Source organism: Haematobia irritans, chromosome 1 (assembly GCF_050003625.1).
Source record: "Haematobia irritans isolate KBUSLIRL chromosome 1, ASM5000362v1, whole genome shotgun sequence".
Classification (NCBI taxonomy): Eukaryota; Metazoa; Arthropoda; class Insecta; order Diptera; family Muscidae; genus Haematobia; species Haematobia irritans.
Genome location: NC_134397.1, coordinates 39,500,119 through 39,512,543, shown reverse-complemented (window position 1 = coordinate 39,512,543; position 12,425 = coordinate 39,500,119). Strand labels below are relative to the sequence as shown.

The window sequence follows — 12,425 nt, the reverse complement described above, 5'->3', positions numbered from 1 at the left end:
ACTGTAGGCCAGAAGATTTCAGTATTGGATGGTCTCAGTATGAGATTTGTAGGATGGACTTGTAGGATAAAACGGAAGTTTTCAATATGGAAACAGAAGGTACCAAGATCTCAATATTGGAAATCAAAGTCGGCATATTTCAGTACGGTAAATGAATATTTAAATATCTCACAATGGGCACTGAGTGCCTAAAATTCTCTGTATGTGAAATGTAGGCCCGAAGGTCTCACTATGAGAACCCTAGAGTCGAAAGTCTTTGTGTGAAAACTTCAGGCCTGAAGATCTCTGTATAAACGTCGAGCCCATGGTATCAGAATGGGAACTCTAGGTTTAAGGCCTCAATGTGGGAACTGTCATATGATAACTGTAGGCCCAAAAAGCTGATTATTGCTCATTTTACAATTATTGGTGAATAAGACACAGGGTGTTTTGTAGGCATTTACATTTATATAACAAGGTGACAACAATTATCTAAATATGTAAATAAATATCTTTTAAAGTATACTTCTAGGCACATGTATATAAAAAAATTTAAGCAAAAATTATCCGTCAGGCCTCATTTAATCAGCCATCCAAAAGAAATGACGTACTTCCTCCTCATTGGATGGCCGACAATGCGGTGGAGTTTTATCAGGAGCTTCAGCAGATGTTAAAGACATACGCAAATCACGCATTGCCTTCATATTACGCTCCGTGGCCAAGGCTAAATCAATCATTGGTTGTGGATAATGAACTCCAATAATGCATTCTGCTTTATCCTGTTCTTCCATAGGCATACGCCAGGGTTCATGTCTGAAAATAGAAACATAAGTAAGTATATTTTTCTCGCTACCCCGGACATCTTCCCACATACTCACATATAACATTGAGGAACTTTACTTAATTCCGGTACGTATTGTTTGACATAATGACCCAGTGGATCCAAACGCTTAGCCAAAGCCACTGGGCATGTAACCAAAGTTGAATCAAGTAAACGTTCAAAAGCCGAAGAACTAACCCACATCCAATTGCCAGCACAAACGGACCAATCGGCATCCAGGAGATGTTTAAGAAAATATCTCAGACCGTGTTCCCAATTCTGCCAAAGACCTCCACGGGTTAGAAAAGTGGCCACCGTATTGCGAAGAGTGTGATGAAGCCAACCCTCAGCTAATAACTGACGCATGGCAGCATCTACCAAAGGAAATCCAGTTGTCCCTTCAGTCCAATGATTCAATTGTTCCACATTGGTGGGGGCCCATGGTATAGTCAAACATATGGCATTACCTTCCATGCGATCATAATAGGGATTATTAACAGACATTGTGTAGAAATATTCGCGCCATATTAATTGTCCAGTGATGTGGGCTCCACCCAACATTTGCATACCAAAACCTTCGGCTTGCAATTGAACAGTTCTGAAGAGATCATGAACATCCCAATAGAATTTTCTTACGGACAAACAACCGAATCGCAAATGGGCACTCATCGATTTGGGAGATTCGAGAATGTTTGGAGTAGCCTGATTTGGTAGATAACGACCGCAACGAAAGGCATTCTCTTCGACGCTAAGACGTTCACGTAAATGCAATAGAGCTTGAGTTTCTCCACCAATCCATTTGGTTTTAGCCAGATAGCTGAATTTCTCCGGAAAAATATTGAATTGATCGGTAGTAGGGAACTGCAATAGATATAGAGGTTACACTAATTATGGATATTGGGGATTAAATAAAGAATTTTGGTTCATATTTTTTCGAAAAAAAGACCCAGAATGGGTGTCCAGGCCTGGCTTTTTATTTTACAGACATATGCAACGGAGGTCGTCGAATTACGATGCATCCGAATTTCCCCCGCAGCATTCTACCTCACATCTGATCTTAGCAACTACGTCCGGGCCTGTTAGTACAGAGAGGTACACTCTTTACCTTTAAACGGATAGGACGTCAACGTCGATTTTAATGATCAACACGACTTATGACATTCGTTTCAGGTTTATGACTACGTGCGAGTGGAAATAGACAATTCCACGTTTTCCAATTTTAGTGTGGCTAACTGTAGCAGTTCTTCAGACATTTCTAAAGCTAAATGGTCGGTTAAATTACATCAACTCCTTATGATTCTTACCATTGACCAACCCCCAGTTTTCATCATCTTTAATCCCGATAGAGTATAAAAATCGAGGCTCACGTACGTTGATAGCCGATTGGTTCTAGCAAACTTTAGACTATCCACCACCAATTATGACATTCGCTCCTGAGTAATGAGCACAGGGTTAAAGCTCTGGCAGAACAATGTGTTAACACCATGATTCTTACAAAGAACAAGGATGCGACCACCGAAATTACGGTTGCTGTATTAGGTCGCCCGACACTTTCTTTACTTCGTCTGGTCTTTTGAATAGAGTTACATAGCAACTCTTTATTTGTTTGAGTTCAGACCTCCTAATCCTATATCTCAAATTTATCCTCGATCACCCCGGAGGATTTGCCGGCTGTACATACCGGAGAGTTACCGAGTATACCGGCTGTTAAGCGGTTATTAACCGTAGATGCTAGAATAATTTAATGTCCACCTCGAATTTTGGCATTCGCTCTTGGATAATGACCACAGCTTAGGCCGCGGCAGAAGAAGTCCATGGCTCCACGATTCTTACTGCGACGGCTGGAATTACGATTTGTTCTAGCAGTACGTCAGACACTTATTCGGCAGCAATTACACTCGCTGCTTGAATACATACAAGAGAGACTTTACTTCCGCAGGGTGACATCAAAGATCCCAGATGAGCGTGGTTTCAAAATTAGGGATCTAGATTAAGTGACTAATAAGGATTCAAAGAACGCAAGCCAAATATGTGGTTAGAACACCTGAAGCGTACGAGGAGTGCGAGATTTTTCAGCAAATACTCCTTGGGTATACGAGAATGACGGATTGGCTTTGATACCCAGGTTTCCGAGGTTATCGATGTCATTACAAAGCCAAAGACTTCAAGGCGCTGATCCCGAGAGTTGATATTGAAGCGCTTGGAGATTAACTTAAATGATCTTAAGAGGCGTACGAAGCTTTTCAGCGACTACTCCTTGGGGATTACGAAAATGACGGATTGGCATTTATACCCAGCCACTAGGCTCTAACCCCGAGAGTTCATATTGAAGTGCTTGAAGATTAACCTATTGTTAAACACTTGACCACTATTCTGAATGGATTCGATATTACAAGACGTCACTTAATTTTGGCATCGTCGAAATAATTGATCTTTAGTGGTGTACGAGGCTTTTCAACGACTACTCCTTGAGCATTACGAGAAGAATGGATTGGTATTGATACCCAGGGTCCTGAGACAGCTAAAGCCTCTAAGGCTCGCCAAGAGTGGATATTGAAGTATTTACAGATATCCCTTTCGTTAAACACTTGACCATTATTCTGAATGTATTCGCTATTTCAAGACGTCAGTTCATTTTGGCATCGTAGAAATATGTGTTCTTTAGAGGTGCATGAGGAACACGTGGCTTTTCAGCGACTACTCCTTGAGCATTACGAGAAGGATGGATAGGTATTGATCCCACGATCCGGAGGTTATTGATACCACTAAGGCTCTAACCCCGAGAGTTGGTGTTCATACTATTGGAGGTTTATCGTTTGTTGAATTCTTGACCACTCTCCTGAATGTATTTGGCATTACAAGACGCCAGTCAATTTTAGCATTGTAGAAATAAGTGATCTAAAGAGGTGTTAGAGGGGTTTGAGCGACCACTCCTTGGGTATTAGGACAAGGATAGTTTGGAATTGATACCCAGGGTCCCGAAGATATTGATGCCAAAGCCTCTAAGTCTCTAACCCCGAGAGAAGATATAGAAGCTCTTGGAGATTAACCTATCGTTAAACACTTGACGACTATTCTGAGTGGACTCGCTATTAGAAGACACCAGCCAATTTTGGCAACGTAGAAATAAGTGATCTTAAGAGGCGTACGAGGAGTACGAGGCTTTTCAGCAACTACTCTTTGAGTATTACGAGAATGATGGATTGGTATAGATACCCAGGGGCCGGAGGTTATTGATATCATTAAGACAACCAAAGCATCTAACATAAGTCTCTAACCCCCAAAGTTGATATTGATGCGATTGGAGCTTTACCTTTATTTGAACACGTGATCACTACGTAGAAATTAATGATCTGAAGAGGCAGACGATGCATTTCAGCGACCACTCCTTGGGAATTGCGAGAAGCATATATTGGCATTGATACCAAGGGTCCCGATGTTATTGATGCCATTAGGACAGCCAAAGCCTCTAAGTCTCTAACCCCGAAAGATGATATAGAAGTTCTTGGAGATTAACCTATCGTTAAACACTTAACCACTATTCTGAATGGACTCGCTATTAGAAGACACCAGCCAATTTTGGCAACGTAGAAATAAGTGATCTTAAGAGGCGTACGAGGAGTACGAGCCTTTTCAGCAACTACTCTTTGAGTATTACGAGAATGATGGATTGGTATAGATACCCAGCTGCCGGAGGTTATTGATATCATTAAGACAACCGAAGCCTCTAAGTCTCTAACCCCCAAAGTTGATGCGATTGGAGGTTTATCTTTAGTTGAATTCTTGACCACTCTCCTGAATGTATTTGGCATTACAAGACGCCAGTCAATTTTGGCGACGTAGAAATAAGTGATCTGAAGAGGCGTTTGAGCGACCACTCCTTGGGCATTACGAAGAAGCATAGATTGGCATTGATACCCAGGGTCCCGATATATTGATGTCATTAAGACATCGAAAGCCTCTTAGGATCTAACCCGAAGAGTTGATATTGAAGCATTTGGAGATTAATCTGTAGTTGAAAACCTGACCACTCTCCTGAATGGATTTGATGAAGATAGGGTAGAGGATTGAATTGGAGTAGATTGATTTCGATGTTGAAGCCAAGCACTCGAGAATAGATGAATCGTACAATCGAATATCGCCCCTCTTGTAGTAGCCATGATACTTAAGGTCCTACTCCAAAGCCTCTATGATTCTAACCCCGAGAGTTGATATTGATTCGATTGGAGGTTTACCCTTAGTTGAACAATAGACCACCCTCCTGAATGTATTTGGCATTACAGGACGACAGTCAATTTTGACCACATAGAAATCAGTGATCTGAAGAGGCGTACGGGGAGTAGGAGGTTTTTCAGCGACTACTTCTTGATCATTACGAGAACGATGGATTGACACCCAGGGTCTCGAGATTATTGATGTCATTAAAACATCAAAAGCCTCTAAGGCTCTAAGCCCGAGATATTGATGCGATTGGAGGTTTACCTTTAGTTGAACACCTGACTATTTTCCTGAATGGATTCAGTATTACAAGACACTAGCCAATTGGGGCAATGCAGAAATAAGTGATCTAAAAAAGCGTACGAGGAGTACTAATCCTTGGGTATTTCGAGAAGAATAAATTGGAATTGATATCCACAGTCACTAAGTTTCAAAGCCTCTAAGGCTATAACCCCGAGATTTGATATAAAAGCGCTTGGAGATTAATCTATTGTTCATCGCATCCATTCAGGAGAGTGGTCAGGTACTCTCCTGAATGGAGTCGATGAAGATTGGCTAGAGGATTTCGCAAGGCTTTCAATGAATCCAAGTTACTTGAGTAGATTGATCCCGATGTTGAAGCCAGGCACTCGAGTATAGATGAATTGAGCAATCCAATATCCCCTCGCATCTTGTCTGTAGCCATGGTACTTAATGTCATATAATGAAAGAGAGAGTTTCCTAACCTTGTGGGAACGTTTCCAAATTCTATTCCTTAGTGGGATGATAGCTCCGATTGGATTCCATAAAATATTGTACATTTACATCTTTCAAGGATAGAAATGTATACCTCTTTTTGGAAAGATCAAAGGAATGGTGAAAGTTCTCAGTTACATGGAGCCTATACTTCGGCAACCAAACTGACTTAACGTACCATCAGATTATCCGTGACGCAGACGCACAAACCCGCAGGGACTAATATAGCGCATGACGCAGAGTTACAATATCTGTCGGGGTTCTAATTATTTATGAGTAATGCTCGGTTACAAGTAGATAGTCAACAACGTATGGTAGCTTGACAATATTTCGCGAGCTAGGTGGATTGCACTAACGTTACGAAGCGTTTCTATCAATTCAGTGCCATACGTTTTCGATCAAATATCGATACTATTTTTTTCGATTTTAGTATGTATTCAATTAATTTAGAAAAGTTTGCACTTTTTATTAGAAACGAAGTTGTCATTAGGCTCTGGCGTGCATTGGGTCTTGGATTCAATTTCAGAAATTCTGACAGCAATAAAACCGTGTGTGATCCTGGTGACATTTCAGAATACTAAGTGGCGCCGGAAAGACATTCCAATACTCTGTTCTGCCCTCATGGCATGTATCCATAGTAAATAATTCTTCTTACCTCTTTAAATCCCTTTATCTCGTCCATGACTAAATCATTAATCATCAAAAATTCCACACCATTCCAATCGGGATCCAAAGCTGGCCTTGGTGGTAGACCTATAACTTGAACAGTATGCTATACAAAATAAAGAAATATCGCAAATAAAATTTCAATTAAGCTTTGTTTGATAGAGACCCAAATTGTATTTACCAAAAACATTTGATAGGTCAATGGCGGTATACCACCATTAGTATCGATGACATGTTGTGGATCCCATAGAGTATGTGAGATTTTTTCTATAGCCATTATATCCAATTCATGGCATAGATTTTTCACTGCATCATCTCTCTGTGTCCATATTGGTTCACAATCTTGTTCGAAGCAAAGCTTACTTATGTTATAGTTCTGATGAAGTTTTTTAAATATTTGTACTGGTTTTCCTTGGAATATGTATAGACGGCCATTGCCGCCACTAATGGCACGAAATTGATCATCAAGATCTTTAAGAGAGTCCAGAAGAAATTTGAAACGATTGTAGCCGACACATTTTGTACCTGTAAGTAGATAATCGAAATTCCCCTTCGTTATAAAGTACAGTGAAACCTCTCATACTTCTGACACTCTGAAAAACGGACAACTCTCAAAAGTTGTCAATTTTCATGAGACTTTTGCTATATTAACACATAAAAATTAATCTCTCGTAAGTGGACAACTCCCAAATGCTAAGAAAATTTAGGCGACAAAATTTTCTTAGAAATAAAATTTTGACAAAATTTTCTATAGAAATAAAATTTTGACATTTTTTTTTAAATAAAATTTTACAAAATTTTCTATAGAAATAAAATTGTGACAAAATTTTCTATAGAAATAAAATTTTACAAAATTTTCTATAGAAATAAAATTTTGACAAAATTGTCTATAGAAATAAAATTATGACAAAATTTTCTATAGAAATAAAATTTTGACAAAGTTTTCTATAGAAATAAAATTTTGACAAAATATTCTATAGAAATAAAATTTTGACAAAATTTTCTATAGAAATAAAATGTGACAAAATTTTCTAAAAAATAAAATTCTACAAAATTTTCTATAGAAATAAAATTGTGACAAAATTTTCTATAGAAATACAATTTTGACAACATTTTCTATAGAAATAAAATTTTGACAATATTTTCTATAGAAATAAAAGTTTAACAAAATTGTCTATAGAAATAAAATGTTGACAAAATTGTCTATAGAAATAAAATTTTGACAAAATTTTCTATAGAAATAAAAATTTGAAAAAATTTTATATAGAAATAAAATTTTGACAAAATTTTCTACAGAAGAAAAAAATTTGACAAAATTTTCTATTGAAATAAAATTGTGACAAAATTTTCTATAGAAAAAATTTTTTGAGAAAATTTTCTTAGAAATAAAATTTGGACAAAATTTTCTATAGAAATAGGAACAAAATTTTCTTTAGAAATAAAATTTTGACAAAATTTTCTATAGGAATAAAATTTTGACAAAATTTTCTATAAAAATAAAATTTTACAAATTTTCTATAGAAATAAAATTGTGACAAAATTTTCTATAGAAATAAAATTTTGACACAATTTTCTATAGAAATAAAATGTGACAAAATTTTCTATAAAAATAAAATTCTACAAAATTTTCTATAGAAAAAAATTGTGACAAAATTTTCTACAGAAATACAATTTTGACAACATTTGCTATAGAAATAAAATTTTGACAAAATTTTCTATAGAAATAAAATTGTGACAATATTTTCTATAGAAATAAAAGTTTAACAAAATTGTCAATAGATATAAAATGTTGACAAAATTGTCTATAGATATAAAATGTTGACAAAATTGTCTATAGAAATAAAATTTTGACAAAATTTTCTATAGAAATAAAATTTTGACAAAATTTTCTATAGAAATAAAATTTTGACAAAATTGTCTATAGAAAAAAAATATGACAAAATTTTCTATAGAAATAAAATTTTGACAAAGTTTTCTATAGAAATAAAATTTTGACAAAATATTCTATAGAAATAAAATTTTGACAAAATTTTCTATAGATATGAAAATTTGAAAAAAAATTTATCTAGGAATAAAATTTTGACAAAATTTTCTATAGAAATAAAATTTTGACAACATTTTCTGTAGAAATAAAATTTTGACAAAATTTTCTATAGAAGCAAACTTTTGACAAAATTTTCTATAGAAATAAAATTTTGACAAAATTTTCCATAGAAATGAAATTTTGACCAAATTTTCTTAGAAATAAAATTTTGACACAATTTTCTATAGAAAAAATTTTTTGAGAAAATTTTCTTAGAAATAAAATTTTGACAAAATTTTCTATGGAAATAAAATGTGACAAAATTTTCTATAAAAATAAAATTCTACAAAATTTTCTACAGAAATACAATTTTGACAACATTTGCTATAGAAATAAAATTTTGACAAAATTTTCTATAGATATAAAATTTTGACTAAATTTTCTATAGAAATAAAATTTAGTGAAAATTTTATTTCTATAGAAAATTTTAATTTCTACAGAAATAAAATTTTGACAAAATTTTCCATAGATATAAAATTTTCACAAAATTTTCTATAGAAATAAAATTTTGAAAAAATTGTCTATAGAAATAACATTTTAACAAACTTTTCTATAGAAAAAAAAAAAAAAATTTTTTGACAAAATTTTCTATAGAAATAAAATTGTGACAAAATTTTCTATAGAAATAAAATTTTGACAAAATTTTCTATAGAAATAAAAATTTTCAAAATTTTCTATGGATTTTTTGTTTGATAAAATTTTCTCCAAATTTTGGTAGATTGTTTTTGGCTCGAGTGCGTGATCCCAGGACACTTTGTGTATAAAGCGGGTATGCTAACCATTGCGTCACGGTGGCTCTTGGCTTATATTTGGAGCTTTTTCATTTTTAATGTAAATATTCAATATCTCCATTAATTTAAAAATTATTTTATTAAATCCAAAAAGTTTTTCTTAAATTTAAGGAAAATTTGCCTTACTTCAAAGACATATGACTTTAACCGAGGGACGTATCCTAAATTAAAAAAAAATTAAAACTAATATAATGAACTTAAATTTTAGTTACATATTTTCGTACATATTTACATATGCACGTTATATCTTTTACGTAAGGCTAAGTTTCGTTAATGTAAAAAAAACAACAATTTTTAACTAAAGAAATAACATTTAAATTAATTATTTCATAAATTTTACCGTATTATTTGCAATATACGGTAACATTTATTGTGAGCACATGATATAATTTTTTTAATTATAGAAAAAAAAGTTCTTTACTTTGTGAAGTGCCTATTACAAATTGAAGTTTTAAACCGAAATTAATTGCTCTGCAATACTTGTGTTACTTCATTGTAAACAGAAAATGAAAAATTCGCAAATGAGATTTATTTCCAAAATTTATTATCAATTTATAGAACCTAGAATAAAAGCTGGGTAGCTTCCTCCAAAAAATGATTTTATTTTAAATAACCCTCGTATTTGGCTCGGAATCAATACCAAAATCCGTAAAAGAATGACAAAATCAAGGATCCAAGTAAACCTTTTTGAGTGTCACTTTCACTTTCTTATGAAATAATCATTCCATTATTTATCTTAAAACAGTTTTCTTTGAATACCAAAATAACACCCTTTTTCATGAAAATGTTTGCTTATAATTTCATATTTCGTGTCAGCCACCCTGCAGTAATAACTTACACAATTAACCTGAAACATTTCTATTGCATTTTAAATGTCAATTCTCTTTGGAGATTCACTCAAGTTGACAACATTGTATTAGAACTACACGCCAGCGTTGCAACAATAACTTTTTAGTTTGGACCACCATTTTGCCAAAATTGGACCAAAATTCGTACTAGCGGACTATTTTCCCAAATTAAATTACTATCATTTAAAAGTTAACATTTTTCCAACATTTTACTTCGATAGGAAATTTTGTCAAATTTTTATTTCTATAGAAAATTTTGTAAAAATTTTATTTCTATAGAAATTTTTGTGAAAATTTTATTTCTATAGAAATTTTTGTGAAAATTTTATTTCTATAGAAAATTTTGTGAAAATTTTATTTCTATAGAAAATTTTGTGAAAATTTTACTTCTATAGAAAATTTTGTCAAAATTTTATTTGTAAAGAAAATTTTGTTTTTATTTCTACAGAACATTTTTGCAAAATTTTAGTTCATTACAAAATTTTGTCAAAATTTTATTTCTACAGAAAATTTTGTCAAAACTTTATTTGTATAGAAAATTTTATTTCCAAAGAAAATTTTGTCAAAATTTTATTTCTATAGAAAATCTTGTCAAAATTTTATTTCCATAGAAAATTTTATCAAAATGTTACGACTATAGAAAAATTTGTCAAAATTTTTATTGCTATAGAAAATTTTCGCAAAATTTTATTTCTAAGAAAATTTTTTCAAAATTTCATCTCTATAGAAAATTTTTGCAAAAATTCATTTCTATAGAAAATTTTTGCAAAATTTTATTTCTATAGAAAATTTTATCAAAGTTTTTTTATCTATAAAAAAATGTCAAAATTTTATTCTATAGAAAATTTTTGCAAAATTTTATTTCTATATATAATTTTGTCAAAATTTTATTTCTATAGAAAATTTTTTCAAAATTTCTATAGAAAATTTTTTCAAAATTTCTATAGAAAATTTTGTCAAAATGTTATTAATACTGTAGAATATTTTATCAAAATTTTGTCACAATTTTACTTCTATCGAAAATATCGTAAAAATTTTATTTCTATAGAAAATTTTGACAAAATTCTATTTGTATAGAAAATTTTGAAAAAAAAAATTATTTCTGTTGAAAATTTTGACAAAATTTAATTTCTATAGAAAATTTTGTCAAAATTTCATTTCTTTAGGAAATTTTGTCAAAATTTCAGTTTTATATAGATAGTTTGTCAAACTTTTATTCCTATAGATAGTTATTGCAAAATTTTCTATATAAAATTTTTACAAAATTTTCTCCCTACACAAAATTTTTGCATAATCTTTATACATTTTTTAAAAGTTTACTTCTGTACAAAATTTTGTTAAAATTTTATTTCTACAGAAAATGTTGTCAAAATTTTATTTCTATAGAAAATTTTGAAAAAAATGCCGATTTGACGAAAATGGATCAAAATCAAGCAAATTCCATTTGGTCCGACAATCGGCCCAAATTTAAAAATTAATAATTTTTTGGACCAACTTTGGTCCGATCGGAACAAAATGGCAACCCTGCTACACACCACACTCACAAATGCAACGCTATGTTATAGCGTATGTATACACTACCCTTGTGAGAACTTACCCGCACTTTCGCCGTCGAATATAAAAACCGGTAACAATTTTACACCGAATTGTTTATCCGAAATGGCTTCCAAAAGAGCTGGATTATCATGTAATCGAAGCCCATGACGGAACCATAGAACATTCACTGGCATTCTAGTAAATGAGAATGAATTAGCAAGCGAATCAATAAGCGTGCAGGTATAATTATTTAAATGTTCTCAATTGATATTGAATTTTCTTTAAATTTTGTCAACAATTGGTTAATTGGTTATTGAATGCCGTTTTAATACATTCACAAGAATACACGATTTTTTTCAATTTTCAATTTTTACCGATTCCGAGACCGAGACCACACACGGGTACAGCCAATTGACAAATGCACTCTCAGTTTAGCTGGAAATGCTTGGGAAACTTTTTGCTACATTCAATGCTGTTATTATTTGTTTTTGCATACATGTGTATGTGTTTATAACCCCCCCTCCCCTTACATATGGGTGTAGGTTTGTATGTTCAAACGTCAAAGCTGAAAATGGTTTGAGTTTTTATTTTTATTTTTTGTTTTTGTATTTGTAGTTGTTTTAGCTAGCGCGTGCTATTACTCTTCTATTAGTGTCATTTGTGTTTGTTGTTGTTGATGGAGAATGCATTATCGTGGTGAGATTTGCAAAACCCACTCTCACTATAACACCATCACCACCCCCAGACTA

General features: G+C 32.7%; 1 protein-coding gene across 1 annotated transcript; it reads right to left on the bottom strand.

Annotated features, from left to right (window-relative positions):
* Window positions 1-427: 427 nt before the first annotated feature.
* Window positions 428-12,031, bottom strand: cry (circadian regulator cryptochrome). Its single transcript, XM_075289881.1, has 5 exons — window positions 11,738-12,031; window positions 6,600-6,943; window positions 6,408-6,524; window positions 858-1,660; window positions 428-792 (listed from the first exon to the last, which is right to left on the bottom strand). Exons 1-5 carry the CDS (start codon window positions 11,868-11,870, stop codon window positions 561-563), a joined length of 1,629 nt encoding a protein of 542 aa, XP_075145996.1. The 5' UTR covers window positions 11,871-12,031; the 3' UTR covers window positions 428-560.
* Between the last annotated feature and the right edge of the window lie 394 nt (window positions 12,032-12,425).

What these genes read in the sequence shown, in the direction of transcription:
- cry (XM_075289881.1), bottom strand. Translation starts at nt 11,870, where the DNA reads ATGCCAGTGAATGTTCTATGGTTCCGTCATGGGCTTCGATTACATGAT. An exon ending in ATTCGACGGCGAAAGTGCGG is followed by an intron (nt 6,944 to 11,737) that starts GTAAGTTCTCAC and finishes ATCTACTTACAG; the next exon opens with GTACAAAATGTGTCGGCTAC. An exon ending in TGACCTATCAAATGTTTTTG is followed by an intron (nt 6,525 to 6,599) that starts GTAAATACAATT and finishes TATTTTGTATAG; the next exon opens with CATACTGTTCAAGTTATAGG.